Here is a 21781-nt window from a genome sequence, read left to right as displayed (position 1 = left end):
CAGCCTACTCCCAGATGCTGGGAGTTTCAAAATCCAGCAGGAACAACCTAGCAAAGCCTGTCCAGGACCCAGCATAAATATCCTGGCAGGCAGAGCGTGCTGAGCTCCTCGCTGCAAGCAGCCATGGCAGAGACTTAAAGCACATCTGTGGGAACTGAAATCCTGCCTTTGGGCTCCCGGCTCAGACAACCTCCAAGACTGATTAATTAACATAATTAGGAGCTGTAAACATTAATGGGTAATGTTCAAGCCTTTCCTAACACGTTCTTATAAGCTTCCACTGAGTGGTTATCTGTTGACTAATTTTGGCAGGCATCTTTAGGGCTGGAGGGAGCAAGGGAATGGAATGCAAATGCACTACTGGCTCAGGGGAGGAGGGAACCAAAGCAAATAACCCACCGGGTTCCTTTAATAGAGGGAAAATAAGTTATCAGAAACAAGAGAATTGTTTGTTTATGACAGGGGAGAGTGGGGCCAACAGCTCTGCGACCTGTGTTCCCATCGATTGGAACCAACAACCTGACCTGACAGCCATTTAAAACGAAACAACAGCAAATAAAACCCTTCGGGCCTTCCTTGCTTCTCGGAACACCAGGCTGTCATCTTTTTAGAAGTGTGAACCTCTCTAATTCCAAAGGAGGGACGGCTGTTATGAAGTCCACCTGCAGTTAATCAGCTTTACTGGGTGTCCATGGATTTACAGGAGGCAAGGGACACCTCTGGAAGCTTCTGTGCAGTGGCAGAAGTTGCCTCCTTCGGTGCAAGCTGGGAATTTACGAGTGTGCTGACATTAATGGAGGCGGCTCCACGGCTTTGGGGGGCACCAGCCGGAAGCCCCTGGATTCATCCATTTCCCACACACAGATAAATCTTGGTGGCACGTATCTGAAACAGCAAGGCCACTTGAACCCTGGTGTCACACCTCCAGAGAGGCATTGATAAGATCACCAGTTCTGCTTTCTAAATCACCACAAACTCCGAGATACGTTGTCTTTCCAGTTCGACACTTGGATTTATGATTGCCACCTCTGTGCAGTGATTGAAAACACGTGCAAAGGGCTCTTTGCAATCCTGGATTTTGCTCATTCAACTATCCAGATTTCTAAGGAATGAAAAGAAGATTCCTAAAACATCACAGGTGCAAATTTGAGCTCCCCAAGGGGTTTTCAACATAACAAGTTATGCACCTGAACTCTATTTAATCACCATGTGCACCAATGCTGCTCATAAGCACCTCTTCACCAGCTTTCCAAACACCGTGATTCCTTTCCAGGTGGACACCCAGGTATCTCAGATCACAAAGTCCTTAGGGATAGATCACAAAGTCCTTAGGGATCTTCCCTGACTGATCTCTCCTTTTCCTAAGATGTTTTGCATACACTGAAAAGAGGGTCCGGTCCCGATGTTATTGAATCGTCCTCATTCTAAGCAGAATCCCATTGACTTCCAAGGGGATTCATAGAATAAGACATTGTTGGTTTTGAGCCTTTTCAAGACTGTTACAGCCAGGCAGAATCACAGAGTCTTGTTCTCCAAGCAGTTCACCAACGCAAAATCAGGGAAAAACCATTTCAGTGCTGTGGCACTTTGGCCTTTCTGCCTGTGATGGGGTTTTTCCTCAGCATCTTTTGCAGGAATGCTCAGAACTTCAAGCATTTGTGAGCTGATATTCACCTCTCCATCAGGCAGGATTTGCACTGCACACCTATTGCCAGGCTTGCACATAAATTATGCAGAAGCAACATCAAAAGCTCATTCAGATCTCAACAGCCTCACATCAGCAAAGCCACAACGAGCACAGTTCTTCTACAGACCAGGCTCTCCTCCTCCACTTTTCTCCTCAACCTGCTTGCCCCCAAACCACTTTGCCCAAAAAGACTTTACCTTTTCCCCGCCCCATTCCTGCCCCAGTTTCTGTCTCTGTAGTTTTCGGCTGTAGACCAAAGGCAAGATTGTCCTCAGCCTGTGTGAATTTTTACAGGGACAGCAGAGACATTTCTTTTCCAAAAAGCATGAGGACCAAAGAGAAAGATAAAACTCTTTGTTCTAAATCCTGTGAGCAAAGAGATGGGTCCAATTAGACATTGTCATTTATTTAGCACAATTATTGTGCCTTTAACTATATTGATCCATTCTTACAGACCTGCCCATCCTGACCACCGCTCTGTAGGATAACTCCCAGGCTTCCCAATTTTTGATTTGTAGCACTCTAGAAGCAAAACTGATTATTACAACAAATTGAAGCTAGATTCCCTTTTCTACCTTCTTTAAATGGCTGCAAGTGACCCACAGATACCCACAGTCCTGAGGTACCCACTGACCTTGAGGCCAAGCCTCCTGCTTAGAACTAAAGCTCCTAAAAATATTCCCTCCTTTATACATCTAAAAGTCTGGAATCAGCTAAAGTAAATAGCATTAGTCTGAGCTGGCCCATTTGCACACAAGAAAAATAAAATCTGGTAACTCATTAGTTCATTTTCCTAAAGCACTTCATACCCATCTCCATAATACTTAGGAATTAAAAGTCTGAAAATGCAAAGTGTTCCCGACCAAATGCAGCAACCCCCCCACCGAGCTTCCCAAGGACACTTCCCAAACATTTGGTTTATTTGTTGTCATAGATACTCACACAGACACAAACATCAGTGGCACCCAGGGACTCACACTTGCCAGCAGCTTGTTATAATACAGCTCTACGTGTCTGAAAGGCAGGATTGAGGGGTTTTTTGGGTTTTTTTTTTCCGTGAAAATACTGCAGGCTGTGCCCATTCAGTGGGTGTGTTAAGTTGCTGTCCTCCTCTCTTCCTCTCTCAAGGAGAGTCCTAGCACAGCAGGCTGGATTTCTGAAGGCAGGAACAGAGCAGTGGGGTGTTTAAAACTGATAACTGGGGCCTGATGTTCACCTTGGAGCTGGTTTCTCTTTCAGGAATCCAGCTAGATACCTACTAGGCTTGGCCCAGGGGAGCCTGCTCTGCCATCTGATCTGCTCGTGGTTTAACCAGCAGAGCGTGGTCCTAATCAATGAGAAAGAAAGAGAGAAAGAAAGAAAGAAGGGAATGAATCCCAAGGGGAAGGGGAAGAGACCTAGCCCAGCTATTATTTCACTCCACTGTGATGGGGAGAGGTGTCTTCTCCAGCAAGTTAATACAGAGCAGGAGGAAGAAGCAATTTTCCCCACTTCCTCATTTCCAACAAGCAAAGATCTGCTGGGATACAGAAACGAGAAACAGGCAAAGAAAAAAGAGCCAGGAGTCCCACTGGTGCCTGGCAGAAGCACTGAAGAGCCAGTGGCTGGCAGAGGAGAGGTGTTTAATGGATATTCTGGGAAGAGAAAGACTGAGGAAAAAGCTCAGAACTAAGAAGAATAAAAACGAGAACGAAGTACAGAGCAGTGGCTCCCAAGCTAAAGCCCTTGCTCCACAGATGGATTTCTTTGGAGAAGCAAGCAGAGGAGGTGGAAAAGGCATTTTCAGCCTTGGCTCTGTAGAATGCAAAGAAGAAAGGAGGCAAGTGGGGTAAAAAAGAACCATGGCATGGACTGAGACAAGCAGAGCAAAGAGATAGCAGAGCAGTCGTGAGGAGCTGGAGAGGCAGAATCAGAAGAGAAGGGATGAAAGAGGCATAAAACTGGGGGGGGAAAAAAAAAAAACCAAAAACCTATGAGTTACCATTTTGATAAATAGGCAAAGTTAGGACCAAAGACTGATAGAAAATATGAAGTGTTTCCAAGGCAAAGACAAAAGAGCAGCCCCCAAATGTCTATGGCAGCAAGTTCAGGTGAATATATTAAAAAGGATTTGATTGCCAAGAGGCTGGATTTGACTTGGAGAAGATGAAGGAATCAAATTATGGCTGGGAATGTGGCTGTGGATGACAGCCTGTTATTCTTTCTCCCAAGAGAAGAAGGATATGTTTAATTCTGAAATCCAGTTGTTTCCCTGTTTTCACTGGCAGGGGGGTTTTCCAAGTTTGCACCCTGGGGACCACAGCAGGGGAATGTCGGATGGAACATAAGGCTGATGCAGGGCTCTGTGGCTCCAGTGTGCCAACAGGATTATTTAACAGGCTGTTGACAAGTTCCTGAAGTGCTGAATTCCAAGTGAATTCCACACCCAGGAGGCTTGCACCATCCAGCAGAGAAAATTCCAGGCTTACACTGCAAATCCAACGAGGAGGAGCTGAGGGGGAAGGAGGACACAGGCAGCAGGAGCAGGTTATCCCCTAAACCTTGAGGTCTCCACAGTGGAATAGCTGGAACAGGCTCTAGGTGACAGCAGAACACTGACTGCAATCCCAGGGCTGGGAAATATGGCAAAGCTTTATTTTTGTTCTTTTAATTATTTCCCTCGAGAGCAGCAGGCTGCTCCTTTGTTAGGTGGGCAGTGTAAGGTGGGCTGGTGAGCACCTAGGGAAGCTCTTCCCAGGGCGAAATTCACCTTAAAGCCACTCTATCCAAATCCCGTACTCAGATTCAAGGCTGGAAAGGTTTGATGACAATATTTCTGTGGGCAGAGCAAGAACTTGCCCGAAACCTGAGTCACATCCATTCCTTCCAGAGCCAATGTGTTTCAGTTTTACTGGGAATTTCAGTGCGGGGGAGATTAGTCAGACTCCATCAAGCAGGTTGTTTTTATTATCCAGGTCAGAGTCCAGGGCTTTTAAGTCATGCTGCATTTCAGCCCTGTGCAGAGACACCAGAAATTCTAATTATTTATAGTAATTTTCTCTAAAAACACCCTGCTATTATGGTTTGTGTGCTGTGTCAGGCAGACTTAGAATCATCCTAGGCTGAATAAATGACATTTAGTAGCACATAAAGGAATTTACTGGGTTTCATAGGCTCTGCTTGTACAAAATAACTGTATCGACAGTAATGATAAGTAAATCAGTAAGAGCTCGTACCAAATATAAATTTGCTTGAATTTCCCCATCCCTGGGAGTATACAAGGCTAGGCTGGACAGGGCTTGGAGTAACCTGGGATGGTGGAAGATGTCCCTGCCCAGGGCATGGAACTTCAAGGTCCCTCCAACCCAAACTATCCCATGACTCGAGCAAAGGGTGTAGAACCATAAAGGCAATTCAGTATTTTCTGAGACATTTATGGAATAGCAGGAAACTGCCTGGCCCTGAGATCTGTTCAAATACTCCCCTCTCTCTTCCCAGAGCCCCTCACTGACTCAGTAATCCTTTGGTGGCCTGGAAAGGAAGTTCACTCTCTTGCTTTGTGTTCCCCACCACACAGGGAAAACAGCTCTTCACAGACTGATTTTTTTTTTCTTGGAAAGCATCTCTAATCCAGCAACCAGTTCTGAAGATGCTGGTTTAAAGCGAGGCTGTAAGTTAAAGGCTGCAGTCTGTGTAGCTGCAGGAGTCCTCAAAGCATTCCAAGTCAAAACACATTTGTTCATTTGTTCCAAGGGAGCAAATTCCAGAACCGGAGTTGTGCCATGTGCTTACATGTGCTTCCCATCGCGGGCTCAGCTCTCAGAGCTGCTGCAGAGAGGGTAACTCTATGGCCAAAATATCCTTCCACTTCCATCCCCTCCTGGGAAACCACATCTAACACATGGGTTTGTTCTTGCCTGTTGCAAGGTTGGCAGTTTGGGAAGCCTGGGAACGAGCGGGAGCGGCTGATTGCAGCCTCTCCCACGTGTGCGCCTGCATTCCCTTCCTGTCCAAGGCAAATCTTCCCATCCTTTGCCCGAGGGAGCTCTGCTATCCTGCAATAAGGCCATTCCAGACAGCTGATCTCTGGAGAGGCCCGTGAAACAACACAGTCACATCTCCAGGCCTGGAAAACAACACAAAAGAGCCCTAAGGTGGAGCAAAGCTGCCCTGCAGGGCTCACCTCCCAGCTGCACCTCCCACCCCGCTTTGCCTGTTCCACCACTTTGTGGAGATCACCTGTGTTTGGGCTCTCTGCTCCTTCTAAGAGCCGGCTCCAGCTCCAAATTCCCAGAGAATATCCCTCATATCCCTGCTTCTCCAGCCTCTTTGCCACGTTGCCAGCAACTCTCAGCAGCACTGGCACTATGTACCAAAGAAACTATTTAAAAGCACATTATTAAGCCATCATTTAAATTGACAATAGTAAGAAAGCTGCACTTTGTGCTTATTTTTGATTAAATCTGAGTGCATCCCACTTAGCAACATGCAGAAGGATTCACTCATTAGGAGAGGCAAAAAGTATTCAATTCTATCAGTCTGCACAATTCCAGCCAGTTCTGGGAGACTATAGCTCATGCACCAAAGCCACACTAAACAGGTACAGGACTAGAACACTCCAAATTTTCCCTCCCAAAACTAAAAAGGTGAGAGTTAAGGAACTTGGCATCTCCAGGCATTACAGTGTGTTTCTTGGACTGCAGAGATGGCTGGGGTTTTGAGCTAAAACCCCTGATAAATGGCTGCTCTTAATACCATGCCTGGCTTAGAGCTGAGCTCATCTGGAATATTTCTCCTTGTCTTTTCCCACACTTTTTAAATGCCAAAGCAGAGGTTCTAAGTTGTTTTTTTCTTTCTAGTGAGCTCTTTGGTCATTAGCATTGACCAGGAGTGTAAACATCTCTAATTTTATGGATGGATTCTGCAACATTCTCTCTTTTTCCCTGGTTTTACACTCTGTGTACACCTGATGGGGATTTATTCCAATAAGGCTGCACAGGCCAGTTGGGATGAACATGGAAAAATCAAGCACTGTGACTGCTTTCATCTGCATGAAATTGCCTTGGATTCATCATTAAAGAGTTCATTTATGCTTTCACATAAAGCACAGAGAACCAGATCTCTTGAAATGGACAAGGCACCTGAGGTTCCTGGTGGACAAGAAGCTGTCCCTGAGCCATGAGTGTTCCCTAGGGGACAAGAAGGTCAATGGGATCCTGGGGTGCATTAGGAAGAGCATTCCCAGCAGGTCAGGGCAGGATCCTGCCCCTCTGCCCAGTCCTGGGAGGCACCTCTGGGTGTGCTGTGTCCTGTTCTGGGCTCCTCAGGACAAGAGAGACCTGCAGGGGGTCCAGTGGAGGCTGCAGAGGTGATGAAGGGATTGGAGCATCTCTGAGGAGGAAAGGCTGGAGGAGCTGGGGCTCCTCAAGAGGAGCCACAGCTGAGAGGGGACCTCTGTGAGGTGTACAAACATCCAAAGGGTGGGTGCCAGAGCGTGGACCAGGCTCTGCTCCATGGAGCCCAGCAATGGGACACGGGGAACAGGCAGATGCTGATGCCCAGGAGTTCCACCTGAACAGGAGGCAGAAATTCTTTCCTGTGCAGTGACCAAGCAGTTAACAGTGTTTAGAGAGGGTGTGGACTCTCCCTCACTTGGGGGTATTCCAGAGCCGTTGGGATACAATCCTGTGTCCTGTGCTCTGGGATGACCCTGCTGGAGCAGGGGGATGGAGCAGACCCTCACCATGGTCCCTTTCAATTTGACCCATTCTGGGCTTCTAAGCAGTGAAAAGGAAAGCAGTGTCTGGTTAAAAACTTTGCTCTTAAAAACTTTGGAATGCACCATTTCCAGCTTCTCCTTTCCCACTGACGTTTTCCTGCTGCATCACAAGTGCTTTTCAAGGCAGCTCAGTCTTGGCTGCGAATAGCGATTCCAGTTTTACATGAATTCTCTCTCCCAAGGAGTAATGCAATGCCTGCTGAATCTGGTCACACTCTGTCCTTTAGGAACTCCTCAAGTTAAATCCTGGGCAGGCAGCAGGTCAGGGGCACAGTGATCCATGAGTGGGACGGCCATGGCACAGTGGCTGAAGAGCATTTTAAATCAGGGAGACAAAAAATGAGTTATGCCAGCCTGGGCTGTATTTCTGCACTGATACACAGGTGTAAGGCAGAGACAGAGCTACTGAAATGTATCTGATGCCACCTTTGATGCCACCTCGGATCCATCCATCTTCATCACCCTGGAAAATTTACATCAATGAAAATCCCAATGCAAATCACATCATTTACCCACAAGCAGGGTTGTCTGATCACCATATTACTCCTACATACTCTACTGTCTATTCTAGTATTGAAAAAAGGGGTGGATCAAAGCTTCTCTGCTCCTTCCCATTCCCAGTTTTCCGGGCAGATATAAAGGGTGTCCATGCTGCACAGCACAGGCAGGGAGGCTGACATGCCCCAGGAGCACTGCATTATCTCCAGTTTTAAAAGATGGGCCATGGCAAAGCAGTGTAAAGCAGCCAGGTTAGAGCCTTCTTCCCCTCCTGTCGAGATGCATTTTGGTCCACCTTGACTTCTAAGAAGCAAAAACAATTGCTCGAATTTCTCCTAAACAAATCCCATAAAACAAAATGCTCTCTTACACTCCATTCCACTCCAAATCCCAAAGAAACTTGTGATGTTGGAGGGCAAGTTATTTCTTTTGGCTGGCCTTGCTAGAAAAAAATGGCATGCTTTATTTTTCTCTTTACAGGATTCATATTGTGTTAATAAAGTACTCTTGATTCCCTCTGGCTGACTCTGCAGGAAAACTATTCTCGCAAAGCTTCTAGTCTGGGTTAAAGTAATCTTGCTTAAAACTGCCCATAATTGTTTCAGTCTCTTAAGTTTAATGCTGAGCACTGGAAACTGCCAAGTTTGAGCCAGGATTGGGCGTTCTGCGCTGGCAGGATAAGCTGACCAAAGGTAAGGAATTCGGTAAATGCAGGGGGAATTTGACCTGGCGTTTCTTTGGGCCAGCTTCTGTATTTCTGACCTTGCTCTGAAGAGAATGGAAAGACACGAGAAAATGGAACCAGATGAGAGTTTAATGGGAGTGGAGCAGTCCCTGAGGGCAGCTCTGCCTCCTCAGGAAGGGCTGCTCGCCCCGCTGTCCTGGCTGCTGGCTCCGCAGCATTCCTCGAAAGGCTGGAGACGGGCAACAGGGAGCTGACACAGGAAACGAGCCTGGGGACGGCCTGACTGGGAAAGAGGGGGAAAGGCCCTTCATCTTTGGAGACAGTCCCTCGGGGAATGCAGCTTCGGTAAACACAGGATGGTCAACAACTCCAGAAGAGAAGAAAACGCATTCCAGGAACTTCAGAACTAGAAAACCAAGCACGGGGGCAGTGCTGGATGTCAGTTTCCCCCCCCAGGGGCAGGGATGGGACATCCAGGTGTCCTCAGATCCATCAGGAGATGCTTTCAGTGTTATTCCACACCTTGTATCAGGTTTACCAGCAGCTCTGCACAAGGCTGTTCTGCACTGCAGGAGTGAAGCCAAAAACCCTAAATAACCTTCCAGGGATCTGCTTTCCAGTCCCTGTAATCTTCCCATTTCCATGTCATGGTGGGTACATTTAGTGTCCTCCAGGTTTGTCTGAGCCATCAGCACAGCTGAGTTGGTTTCAGCTCTTGCAAAGCAGCTCAGTTATATCAGCCAGGATGTGATCTCTCCTATCCTCAGTTAATTCAGATCTGAGCTCTGAGAAAACTTTGGGCAGCGTTTTTTGAGTGTGTGGAGGGACACGCAAAACCGGAGCACTGGAACCTTTCATGAGTGCCAGTATTACAAAATTTTTCTTCTGATTGTAGCAGGTTTTCTTTTAACTTAGGCTGATAGTGGAAGAGTAAGTCACTTTGGTTTTCCTTGGCATTATTCAAGCCCAAGCTGTCTTTTTTTTTTCCATTCAAACACCTAGGAGTCATTTGCAGTCCTACCACCCATGTCTCCAATTATCTCAAGGAGAAAAACCTATTGCCATTTTAAACCAGGAATGATTTGTAAGAAGTTTGAAGGCAAAAAAAAAAAAAAAAAAACCAAAAACCAAACAACCTTTTCCGTCATGGTTTTTACAGCAGGAATCAGGATAATCAGGAGTCCTGGCAGAGAAAGCTCATGCCCCAGCCCACCTGAAGGGGAGCAGAGATTCCCATTTTTCCATTACACTAATTACTTATTGCTATCCCTGAAAGACCAGAAGGATCCTTGGAAAGGCAATAACTTCATGACAAAGCAGAACAGACTCAGACTCTTTTGCTGTAAGAACTCAAGCAGCTTATGAGCAACTGCACTGGGTCAGCCAAAGGTCTACCTTTCCTGGCCAGTAACACCACATGTAATAAAACTATCAGGGAGAATTACCACATTCCTCATTTAGGTCTGTCCCCTCCAACAACTGTTCCCAACTATTACTTGGCTTTGAAGTTCCCTTCTCCCATTTCAGATCTAAGGCAGGCACTGGGGACCCGAAAGACCATTCTAATTATGATAGTTACTATAATAAAGGATATCACCTTTCCCCACAAACCTTGCGTCCTCATTCCTCCGTGGGAATGCTTTTCCTTGCACATTGTTGGCCTCACAACACTTGATCTTCAATTTTCAAAGCTGAGTATTTATGCAGAACAATAAAGTTTCTGATCCTCCAATTACCCTCCACTGAAATGCTTCCATGCATAACAACCACACGTACAAGCAAACACTGGGAGGATCAGGACCTGAGATGAAACATCAGCTGTAATGTGTCTGTGTCCAAACTCATTAAAGATTATAAGAAGCCCGTGGAAATCAATCTTGCTTTATAAGTAGTGCTCTATTTGCCCAGGTTATTTTTTCTGGAAGTGATTTTCAAAGAGCTGAAGAGAGCACACACACAAGAGAGAAAAAAAAAGCACCAGAGCAAAGACACCTAAAATAAACCAGCGCTGCAATTTAAACAGTCTGAGAGAATCCATATCAGGTGGGATTACAGAAATAGCAAGAACTATGAAACTGATGAGGATTTTATTTCTTTAAGGAGCTCCCCCCTCTTTGGTTGTGCCCCTTTTCTGCACAGAACACCCCTCTGTCTCTCCACTCAGAGCCTACACCATCATTCATGCCTCCTCTTCTGCACACAGCCCACATCCTTTCTTCCCCTGAGAAGAGTTAAACACTCTTGTTCCTCCAAAGAACAATTTATTTTTCCTGACAAGGCCTTTTATGCAATTAGCTGGAGAAGCTGCAGCCAAAAAGAAAGAATAACACATGTAAAACCACGCCAGAGAACAGAGTAGGTAGGAACTTGTTGAGTCTATTACCAGACAAAATGTTTAAATCGATGGTGTGCTCTCATAAATCAAAAGCCATATTTAGCCCTAACTACAACCATCCATGAGCAATGTGGAGAGAAAACACTTAAAAATTTTTGAAGCTCCTGAAAGGAGGAAGAGATGAAGCAGCAGATGAGACAAGCACAACGCAGGGTCATCTCCCAGACAAAGAACTTATTTTACAGGTGAGAATGGAGGTGCCACAGCATTCGGGGCTGAGCAGAGCCTGCCAATCACACCATGGACTTGTCCCAATCTGGTGGTGATTTGGAGACATTACAGAACCATTTGAACATAGTTAAAACTTGGACATTTATGTGGGGTTTGTGCTGTACAAATATTGAGCCCAGAAGAGCCAGAACTCTTTGCTACAGATCAGAGACAAAAGGATTTGCACTGCAGACCATAAAAGATCATTCTTTTTCAATTACACTTGACAGGTCTGAGTTATTGTAAGAGGAATAGGTTTGGAGCAGTAACAGTGAACCAGAGAACATAATGTAATTTGAGAAACAGCACAAAAACCTCATCACATCCTTTCCTTTTTCAGCTGGGAGTGCAAGATCATATCTTTTCACCCCTCCATCCTTGTTCATCCCTTTACTCTTCCACTTGAGCTGCTTTGATGCAGATTTAGGGCCCCCATTCATCCCAATTAGATGGCTTTTCTGTAAAGCTGCTTTCCAAACCCATGCTCTGCTTCCGTTGACAGGATTTCACTGCTTTCCAGAAAAGTAATGGATTTCTCACATCCCACAATTTCTAAAGGTCCCTTCTTCAACAGCATCCTCCTCAGCATAGAACTATTTAGCAGTTGTGTTAAAGCAGTGGCTCTGACCCAAAGAAGGATCTTTTTGCCTGCTGTGCACTCCAGCACTCCTCATTTTTATTTGCAGCAGTGCAAGCACAGCTCCCAGGCAGAGGTTGCTGCTCAGTGCCTGGGGAAAGGGCGCAGCCACCCACAGGACCCATGCTCAGCTCCCTGTCTGCCTGCAGGATTTGGGCTCCTATAAGGGCCTCCCCAGGCTGCTGCTGGGGTTTGTCTCACAAGGAGGAGGTTTCTTCCTAGCCCTGTCCTTCCTTCTCACCTTATTTCCTTCTGTTCAGCCACTGAGTCCAGTCCCACCATGCCATTTTATGAACTTCATTTGTTCCTTGAGGCAATTGGTTTTACTAGAACTGCATCCTCCCTAAGAAATCCGGGACAATTTGCTTCTGCTTTTGCTTGCAGTGCTTAACACATTGTCAGCACTCCCACTGAAGCAATCACACTGAAAATAAGAGTTGCTTCTTCCAGTTCTGGCATTTACACATTTTTATGAGATGCTGGAAAAGTACAACTGGATATTTTTTCCCCTTGCAAATGCAGAGACAGTAATAAGTAACAGATTCACAGAGTTCTGACTCGGATCTAGGTGTCTCCGACATGTACCATGTCTTTCAAATATATTACACGCTCTAATGCTCCTGTTATCAAGAGCTTAAGATTTTTACGTTCTCCCCGTCAACAGTGGAACCAGGGAGGATTCCCACCAGAAAGCTCCCCTCCACACTTCCCACAAAACAAAGTAGCCTGCTGGGGCTCCAGTTGGGAGCAACTTCTTGCATCATCTGGGTTCATTTTCGTACCCTATTATTGCCTCTAACCATCAATACTTCAGTGTCTCTAGGAAGTTTCAAAAGGGGAAGGTGGTTAAAAATTATTTGAACTAATAATATTGTGAAGCAAGCTCAAAATCACTCCATAATGTTTGGGACCTCCTCCTAATTCAAGAACTGCTCATGGAACATGCCCGGTGGGACCCTCTTGAGCCCTAGATGATGTGTAGTTTATCTGATGGCACAAAGATAGAAGAATTTAAAATTGTAGAGTGGCTTGGGTAAGAAGGGTCTTTGAAGATCATTTAGTCCCACCCCACACCTGCCACTAAGCCAGGTTGCTCCAAGCCCCATCCAACCTTGCCTGGGACACTTCCAGGGATGAGGGGCAGCCACAGCTTCCCTGGTTGCTCATTTTATCCTGGTGTTTCCAAATTCAAACCAAAAAATTTAGGTCCAGTTGAATCCAAATTAACTTCCTAAGACAAATGCATGAGACAGCCCATTGCGATGGCTCTGAGTAGAACGCTGCCAGAAAGTGAAGGGGGAATGAAAATTGAGATTCATTACTTTTAAAGTGGACTTTTGAGCAGGAAGATGAATGGCTGCATTTTTCTGGGCAGATTTACAGGCCAAATTAATCCCTGGTTTAACCTCTGAACTCAGCGGGTTTCATAAAGGGAGGAATTTGCCTATCGGGGTCATGCATGTGAATTCCCAGGCATTACAAGATTGAAGCTGTGGTCATTTCAACCTAGAAGAGAAAGAGGAAAACCAACAAGAGGGTGGGTAGGGAAATAAGATTTAAGAGTGCTGCTTCCAGACCATCAGACAGCAATGGATACACTCAAGAAAAAAGCAGATGCCCTGGAAGAATTAGAACATCACAATGTTTGGTAGTCTGCTCTCAGGTCACTGATGACCATCACATCCTGCACTGCCCTCAACCAGAAAATCCCAGTTATCCCTGACTGCTTAGTAAATGCCTGACCCTCTTTCCATGGAAAGATAGGCATTGTCTTCTCCTCACCTCATTTTTTGACATAAACACCTGCTGATATTGCTACCAAAAAAGGCGAGAGGAGCCACATCACCCTAAACAACTGCACCAGCTCAGAGGAGGAGAATCACACAGAAAACACAGATTATAAACCAGAAAACATTTCCCAATTTCAGAATATGGTAGAATCTCTACAGTACTCAGATATACTCATCATACATACTCAAAGGCAAATATCACAGAGTGGTTTGGGCTGGAACGAACCTTAGAAAGAATTTAATTTCAATCCCCCGCCATCTCCAAAGCTGTAAATGATTTAAAAGTGAAAAACGGAGTACAAATACCAAATGTAACATTACTAAATATTGGAAGCTGGCCCTGATATCGTGTTCAGTGGGCTCCCAGCTGATTCTTCACCCACAGTGCATTTGCCTTTCCTTCCTCCCAGCTGGCGCTGAAGTAGCAACAGCCTCAATAACAGACTTTGGGAAATGTTTTACTGTAACCAGATTTGTAGCAGCATTTAAGGCTGCATTTAACATAAAAATGAGCTATTTTTTGGCTGTCTGTAAAAAATGGAACATGAGCTAACATTAAATAATAGATCATGCAGGGTTTTGAGGCCAAAATCCCATTCTTAATGGATTTTTCAAGGCAGACTAACGACAGCCCTTTGTTGATGCAGGCTGGTTTCTGGGAATGCAGTGAACCAAGGATTTGTATCTCTTTGCATATAGAACTTGTAACTGTTGAACGAGTCAGAGTTCTCAAGCACAGATGAATGTTTGTTGATTCTGTCCTAATTGGTGTTGCATTAATACCAGCAAGAGATCCCAACCCTACATGTGGTGCTACAGAAACAGAACAGATGCCCTGTTCCAAGGATCTCAGCTTAAAACTGAGCCTGCAGCTTAACAGCAGCCTAGCAAAGTCCCTCAAGGTACCAGTTGTTTAAAAAAAAAAAAAATGAAAACATTTTTAGGAATAGTGTTGACCTTCTTGAGCTCTTTTCTTCTCCAGGGAAATTAAATTTCATTTAGAAGAAACATAACCGTGCCATTTGAAAGTAGCATGAGGGTTTTTCTGCACTGTCAGAATTTTCTTTGGAACAGAAAATTGTCCTGATGTTACCAAACAAACAGAAAATCTTACAGATATAGTCCACGAAGCAACAAAAGGGAAAGAAGTTAAAGGGTCTTATCAGTATAAATGGCCTGTGGGCTGAAGTTATTATCTGTATCTTTTCATCTCTTTCTGAAAGGTCTGGAAGCTCCCTGTGTTATCCATGAAACCTTCCCACAAAGTCACTCATTGCCCCTTCCCAGCTTCCATCACCATCAAGTCCATTGGAAATTTAGAAGGGGTAATACTGATGTGGAAATACAATCTGAAACTTGGAGATTAAATCCTGATTTAAGCAAAAGAACTCTTCTCTTAAACAAACAAAAAACCAAACCAGCTGGATGTTGAAAGCAGAGAGTTGGGCTATGAACATGAAATAATGTAAAATAATATAATAACCATTCCCAAAATGGTTTGGGTTGGAAGGGACCTTAAAGCCCATCCCATTCCACCCCCTGCCATGGGCAGGGACACCTTCCACTATCCCAGTTTGCTCCCAGCCCTGTCCAGCCTGGCCTTGGACACTTCCAGGTATAAACACTTTAATCTACATCTCTCAGCAAGGACGGAATCTGCAGTCCTAGGAATTTCCCTAAGAATTTGCAGTTTTTGCTGGGCTGTGGGATAAGAGACATGGATTGGTAACTGTCTCAATTAATTTACAGGACAAAAACCACTGCCATAAGAAGCTCCCCTTCTATCTAGCATCTTCATCAACCAGGTGAAAACCAATGAATTTTAATTCCTCTTCCACTTCTGTTTCTCCCACAGGCATATCACGGGCAGGTTTCCTGACTATCCCCCTGAGAAGACAGGCGGTTCCAAGGCTATTTTTATTGAAAAACATCCAGAGCAGGTACTGTCCCTCTTTTGATGAAAAAAATTTCATTATGTTGGAGAAGGATTTGCCACAAAACATGTCTGTTTATTTAAGTAGCAATTTTCCCTAAGAGTGGCTCTAGTTCTCCAAGAACATTATGGTTAAAAGCTTTTTGTTGCAAGTGAAAGAATGGGGGTTTCTTTCCGGGGTGTTTCCAATCAGGTCCCAAAATCTGTTCCCTTCCGGCTGTGCAGCCACTTAATCACGACTGAAGGTGCTCAGGTGATGGAAAAGTAGCAGAAAGTAACAGCAGAGAAGAGTTTCTTACGCAGGCAGGGCCAAACCTTGATTTACTGCCAAGGCTCATTAAGCAAATTTAACATCCCAGCGAAGGAAGTATCTCAGTTTATCTCGTGTGTTGTAATGAACTCGGTTGTTTTTCCTGGTAAATCCCTCTCCTGATTTCTCTGGCTAATGGAAGTGGCTGATAATCTCTTCCTCTGATCATCTGAGCGTCATGCAGGGAAAGTGATTAAGCCCAGCTGAAGGCAGTGGTGGGCACTTGGAGCCTTTTCCACCCATCCCGATGAGCCAAGCAGGGTAATGAGTCTGCTGGGGGAAGACAGGAAGCAGGATTTGGCCCCTGAACTGAGTGAACCAGTGTGCTGGGAAAACTGAGAGGTCAAACCCCAAATTCTGGGGTCCTGAAAGCCCCACCCCTAAGATTGCTGCATGATTTTTCTGTAAGTGGTGCTCTAACACTGGTAGAGTAAAAGAGGATTTTTATAGAATGGTTTGGGTTGGAAGGGACGTAAAAATCACCTCATTGCAGCCACCCTGACACCTTCTACTAGCCCAGGTTGCTCAGAGTCCCATCCAGCCTGGCCTTGAATGCTCCCAGGGATGGGGAATTTTGGACTCAGTCCTCCTTGGGATCACAGGGAGGAGCCTGTGGCACACAGCAATCTCTGAGTGATTTGGGAGGATGTAAAGGCAGGCTAAGCTGACTTTGCTAAAAATGCAGGAAAACTGCTGCAAACAGCTCCCTGTGCCCCACTGAAACTGAGTTTGGGGCATGCTCCTGGTTTTAGCTAAGTTCAGGGCTCTGCTCCCGGGTCCCTCTGCTGTTCAGGCAGGCAGAGGGAAGGAGACCCTCGGTGAAGTTTTTAGCATCTAAAGTAGAAACAGGTGCCAGAGTCCAGAAAGCTTTGTTAGCTGCTGGGAGCAGCCAGGAGCCACCCAGCAAAGTCGCGCTTCTTGCTGGAGAAGGGTTTGGGGGATGTGATGTGAAATAGACCTGCTGCCATCAAGGATTAACACAGCTGGGGAAGAAAACACTGCCAGGAATTATTCTGAGTGACACTGGACATGGAGGTAGATTCTGAAGAAATGGGTTTAACCTTCCTGTCATGCTCCCAGCTTTCAATTCCCACCTTCAGCTGTTGCTTTTCCTGAGCAAATGCTTTTTCTTTGCATAATAGAAACGGAAGCCAAAAGTCTGGAGAGGTTGTTTTACTGCTTGCTTTCCCTGCACCCTGGGAAAAAAACCCTTCCTCTATTTTTCTAACAAATTTTCACTAGCATTATCTGATTTTCACCAATTTTGGGGCCCGTTTTTTTTCCTCCCTTTTTAGCCAACAGAATGTGTGTCACAGCCTTAGGAGATCTCCACAATGCAGAGAAAGTTCAGAGCAATCATGATTTTACCTGAATGTCAGACAAGTAAAACACTTTTTGTTCCACTGAGTCAGCTGCATATTAAAAAATCCCTGGGGCCCCTGGGTTTGTCCCACACACTGGTCTATTGGGCAACATAGGAAAGGGAATCCTGGCCCCGTGGATGGTGATGGGAGTTTTGTCCTTGGCTCCGGGGGGACATGAGTTAGGCTCTTGTCCATGTGAGCTCCTGTGCAGGGGTTGGTTACTCCCAAGCCAAACCCCATGAAAAATCAAGACCGAGCTGTATTTAAAAAGTGAGCATTTTATAAGGCTTCGGTAAAGACACTATAGGGAAAATAAAATACAAATTAATCACTTCACGAACCATTGCTGCATTATTATATATTCTATATTTCTTGATCCTTTGACAACCCTGACCTTACTTGACTTTGTAATGTAGCTGGCCTTCTGCACAAACTGCTTCCATGACATTTTAAAAATACCTTCCCAAAAGAAGTGCCAAAGACATCCCAATGCAGAGCACTCAGTGCTTCAGTCAGAAAAATAAGTGCTGTCCCTTGACTGACAAATTTAACATTCCAGGACATCGGTGTAATCTCCCTGCATCTGTTCCAGATTTCTCTCCCTAATGGTTTTTTATGTTTTGCTCCACAGATAATCATCAGATGTGAAAATTTTTAGCTTTGCCCTTATCCTGCTGCCAAAAAAATTATGATCTTTTCCTGTAGTTCAATAAGTCTCATCACCATGAAAATAAGCCAAGAGAGTTGCCATTTCACAAGCACTTCCCCCTCTCCCGGCTCCCCCTCATTTCCAATATTAAATAACATTCCAAAAAAAAAAACCCAAGAAAGGTGTCAGAGAAGAACTGAAAGCCTTAAAATATTCTGAATATTTCAAGTTAACCATGCAGGAGGAGGGAAACTGTGCTTGGCCTCTGTTAAATTACACAACATTTAAAATATTCACCTACAGACAGCAATCCATCTTCCCCACCCCCCCACAAAAAAAAAACCCACACCAAAAATCCTCCATAAAGGAGAAACATTTCCTAGATTCCAACAAAACTTCTTTCTGTAGAGTGAATATTTCAAGAGAGAAACTTTTCCCTCCAGGAACACCTGGAGTTTGTGTGTTTGTGTTCAAGCTGGTGTTAGAGCCAGGCTCTGAGGCTCCTCTCACCTGCCACAGCTGGAGATCCAACATTCCCAAACTCACTCTTGCCCTGCTTTTCTTTTATGCCCACAACTCCAAAAGGCAAGAAACTCATGTAAAGTCTTCTTTCAAGGAATAGGGGAAGGGTTTCTTCCTGAAGAAGAACATTTACCTTGAGTATCATTTCACCTGAGCCAACACCAAACTTCCTATGCCTGAAGACAGCAGAACAAGTGAATCATGCTGGCAGCTGGAAGTTTTGTTATGCTTGGCTCATCAGACATTAGACATTTCCATTCATAGGCTACACTCTGGTTTAGTGCCCAGTTCTTTCCCCTCTCCCCACCCCCCCCAAAAAAAAAAAGGAGATTTGCGCTGCACGATTTTAGAAACATGGTTGAACTGATATAGGAGTACAAAAGTCAATTTAACTTTTGTGGAACATCAGTTTTAAAGGAAAATGTCTTTTCAGCCACTGAAGAAAATGTTACTGGAGAAGAATCATCACTGGCACAATAGCAGTCCTAGGAAAGACTGGGGAAAATACAAAGAGACTAAAATTCATCTGCTCCTACTGAAACACGGTCTCTTCTCAGTATTAAGAGTTGGCTAACTACTTTCTACACCATTTCAAAAATAGACATCCTAGCAAAGAAAAGGGGAGTTCAAAACAACTTAGGAAGCCATCTGCTTCTTTCCACCATGAGCTTTTCTCCAGTGCAAAAAAACCCCTAAACCCACCAACTAATCTCCAGCTAACCTTTGCTTGCCATTCCCTTTCTTTCCTCCTCTTCTGTCAGATTGTTCAGACATCTCCTTGCAGCTGGAGGGGAAGTGGTTCTGTATAAAAGAGCAGAAGCTACTCCAGGTTAGATACACGGGCAGCTTCCCCCCAGCCCTCTGCCATCACGGAGCTGCTTGGAGCAGAGGTGGCAGCAGAGCTGCAGGAGCTGCAGCAAGGCCAGGCAGAGGGACAAGGACACTGCTCAGTGCCATCACAGCAGGTTCACGAGAACAGAAACTCTGTCTCACCCCTGCCAGTGTCACTCATCTGTGCAAAAACATGAAAGCAAACCCCTCCACTCGGAGTCTGGATGCACTTAAAATCCTGCCTGCAGAATGCCGAGGCACTGCTCAAACTGAAGCCCTCTGTCACTCACGTGTGTGTTTACAGGTGCCCTGCTGGATAAAGGCACCCCTGAGATGCTGGGAACGGTTCTGGTTTCCCTTTGCAGGCAGAGCAGGGCAGAGCTGGAGGTGACAAGGTTGGGTTTCTGGCTGCGTAGGAACACTACAGTAAAGGATACACTCAGAGTAGTTCTGTTGGTTTTGGATACAACAGGCCTGCTGGGACGCTCAAAACCTCTTTTGAGCTCCAGTCAATCTGTTAATCTATCCCAGGGAACAAAATGCTCTGCTGCTTATCACCGCAAGATGTGACTGAGCGGTGCTCGGGGTTTGAATTACCATATTTAATTAAATGTAAGGCACTGAAATGCTTGGGGAGAGGCACTAATGGAACTGCCCTGGCTGCAGAGCCCTTGCCATTGTCCCCTTCCAGCATCCACTGTTAGAAGGCAGACTTGAGAAAACAAATATTTTCACTGTTACAGGAAACACGTCTTACAGTTGGAAATGTTTTATTTTCTATTTTTTCGCAGTACTGCCAGTGTTAGTGGTCCATTAATAAACTTCAGTGGATTTTCTGATTTAGGCTTCGTAGTAAATGAACTTAGAATTTGTCTCAGGGACAACAAAGCTGCCTAGAAACAAGAGAAGCAACAAATATTCACCCTCTGCCTTTTTCAGATAATGAAGTATAAATGACCAGGAACTAAAGATAAGGGAATTGATGGAGCTGTACCCGGTTATCAGGTGCTACTCGCTTGCAGGGATGGAGATGCTGAGCTATCCCTGTGTATCTGTCAGGGTTTGTCACAATATCTCTACCCAATCTCCCTCGCCCACTAGAACAATTTCAGTCTTTAGCCATATATTGAAATTAGACCACACCTAGGGGCAGCCTCTCAAAATCCAGCCCTATAAAAATCAACCTGCCTTACAAACACCAAGACAAATTCATAATGTGGCTCTGAGTCCAGAGGGAAACTTTGAGTTGTGTGTCATTAGAGTGTTCTGCTTCTGGATGGCTCCAGGAACTGGTCTTACTCCATAGAAGCCCTCACGGTTTGGGAGGGAGAAATCAGCCTTTTCCTCCTGATAAACTGGGATAGCCAGCACCTCTGCTGGAGTTTGCAGGGGGCAGTGCCCTCAGCACAAAGAGACTTCTCTGTGATGGTCTGGAATTCAGAGAGTGCAGCCTGTTGGATATTGTTGTGTTTTCTCAATCACTTTCCTCCCTGCCTCTTTCAGGTCGCTGAAGAGCTGGCTGCCAAAAAGGAGGCAGAGGAAAAAGAGAAGAATGGAAAAGTCCAGGAAAAGCCCAAAGAGAAAAAGCCACAAAAAGCTGGAAAACAAGTAAGGCAATGAAAGCAGGTTGTGAAGGCAGAGGCAAAGCTCAGGTGTGGGCAGAGGCTGTTAAATGACATTAAACTGGTCAGCAGAGCTCCAGGCTCAGGTTCAGGAGACAAAGAACTGGCTGAGGTTGGTCTCTCTCTCAGCCTTCCCGTGACCTCAATGATTCTGGGGAACTTTTTACCACTCATGTTTTAGGAATGGCCACAAGTGATCTCAGTGGGAAGAGCTGGTGGAGGGGCAGAGTGTCAGGGACATAAATGAGGGCATAAATACTCTTCAGGGCTTTGAGATCATTGCCAGGACAGTCAGACAGGTAACAAAATGATAACCAAGCATTCCTGTTTTTCATGCGGTACAGAGAAGTTAATTACTGCCACCCCTTGCAGAATTACTAATTAAGAGCCTTAGTCTCACTCAGACACCCACCTCAGAGCTTGTGTGGGTTTCAAACTAATTTTTAAAGCACATCAGTCAGCATCTCATGAGCCTGTAAACAAAGCCATGCGTTTTCAGCCCACATTCTCAGGGTAGGAACTATTTTTGTTTCACATGTCAGTAGACACTACTCAATGTACAATATAACCCCTGAAATCTTTGAGATAAAGCGCTGCTTTCACAGAAAACACTCTTCCAAATTATTTCAGAGCAAAACACCTGTGAAACAGAGCAGTGACCAAAGGCAACCTGTGTGACAAAAATGGTCAGCTTTTGCTGAAGCAGCAGCTTTTGCTTCTCATTTACTTCACAGTATAAACAAAAGTTGAAACAATATATATATTTTAAATAACGGTCATTAATCTCTCCCTAAATATGTGGAGGAGAAGGGTGAGTTTTCGAGGGCAAAGCTTACTCTTCACTGCAAGTTTTGCACAAATTAATTTGAAGGCCTAACCCTAGAACAAAT

The 21781-nt window shown here is 45.1% G+C and overlaps 1 protein-coding gene across 1 annotated transcript in view; it reads left to right on the top strand.

Annotated features, from left to right (window-relative positions):
* Window positions 1-21781, top strand: part of IQCA1 (IQ motif containing with AAA domain 1) — a 96693-nt gene that overhangs the window by 35150 nt on the left and 39762 nt on the right. Inside the window, exons 7-8 of the mRNA XM_040070228.1 lie at window positions 15516-15600; window positions 20773-20877. Of these exons, the coding sequence (XP_039926162.1) occupies window positions 15516-15600; window positions 20773-20877 (190 nt within the window). The remainder of the gene's footprint in view (window positions 1-15515; window positions 15601-20772; window positions 20878-21781) is intronic.

The sequence above is a fragment of the Hirundo rustica genome, chromosome 7 (assembly GCF_015227805.2).
Source record: "Hirundo rustica isolate bHirRus1 chromosome 7, bHirRus1.pri.v3, whole genome shotgun sequence".
NCBI lineage: Eukaryota > Metazoa > Chordata > Aves > Passeriformes > Hirundinidae > Hirundo > Hirundo rustica.
This window is presented reverse-complemented; position numbering and strand designations above follow the sequence as displayed.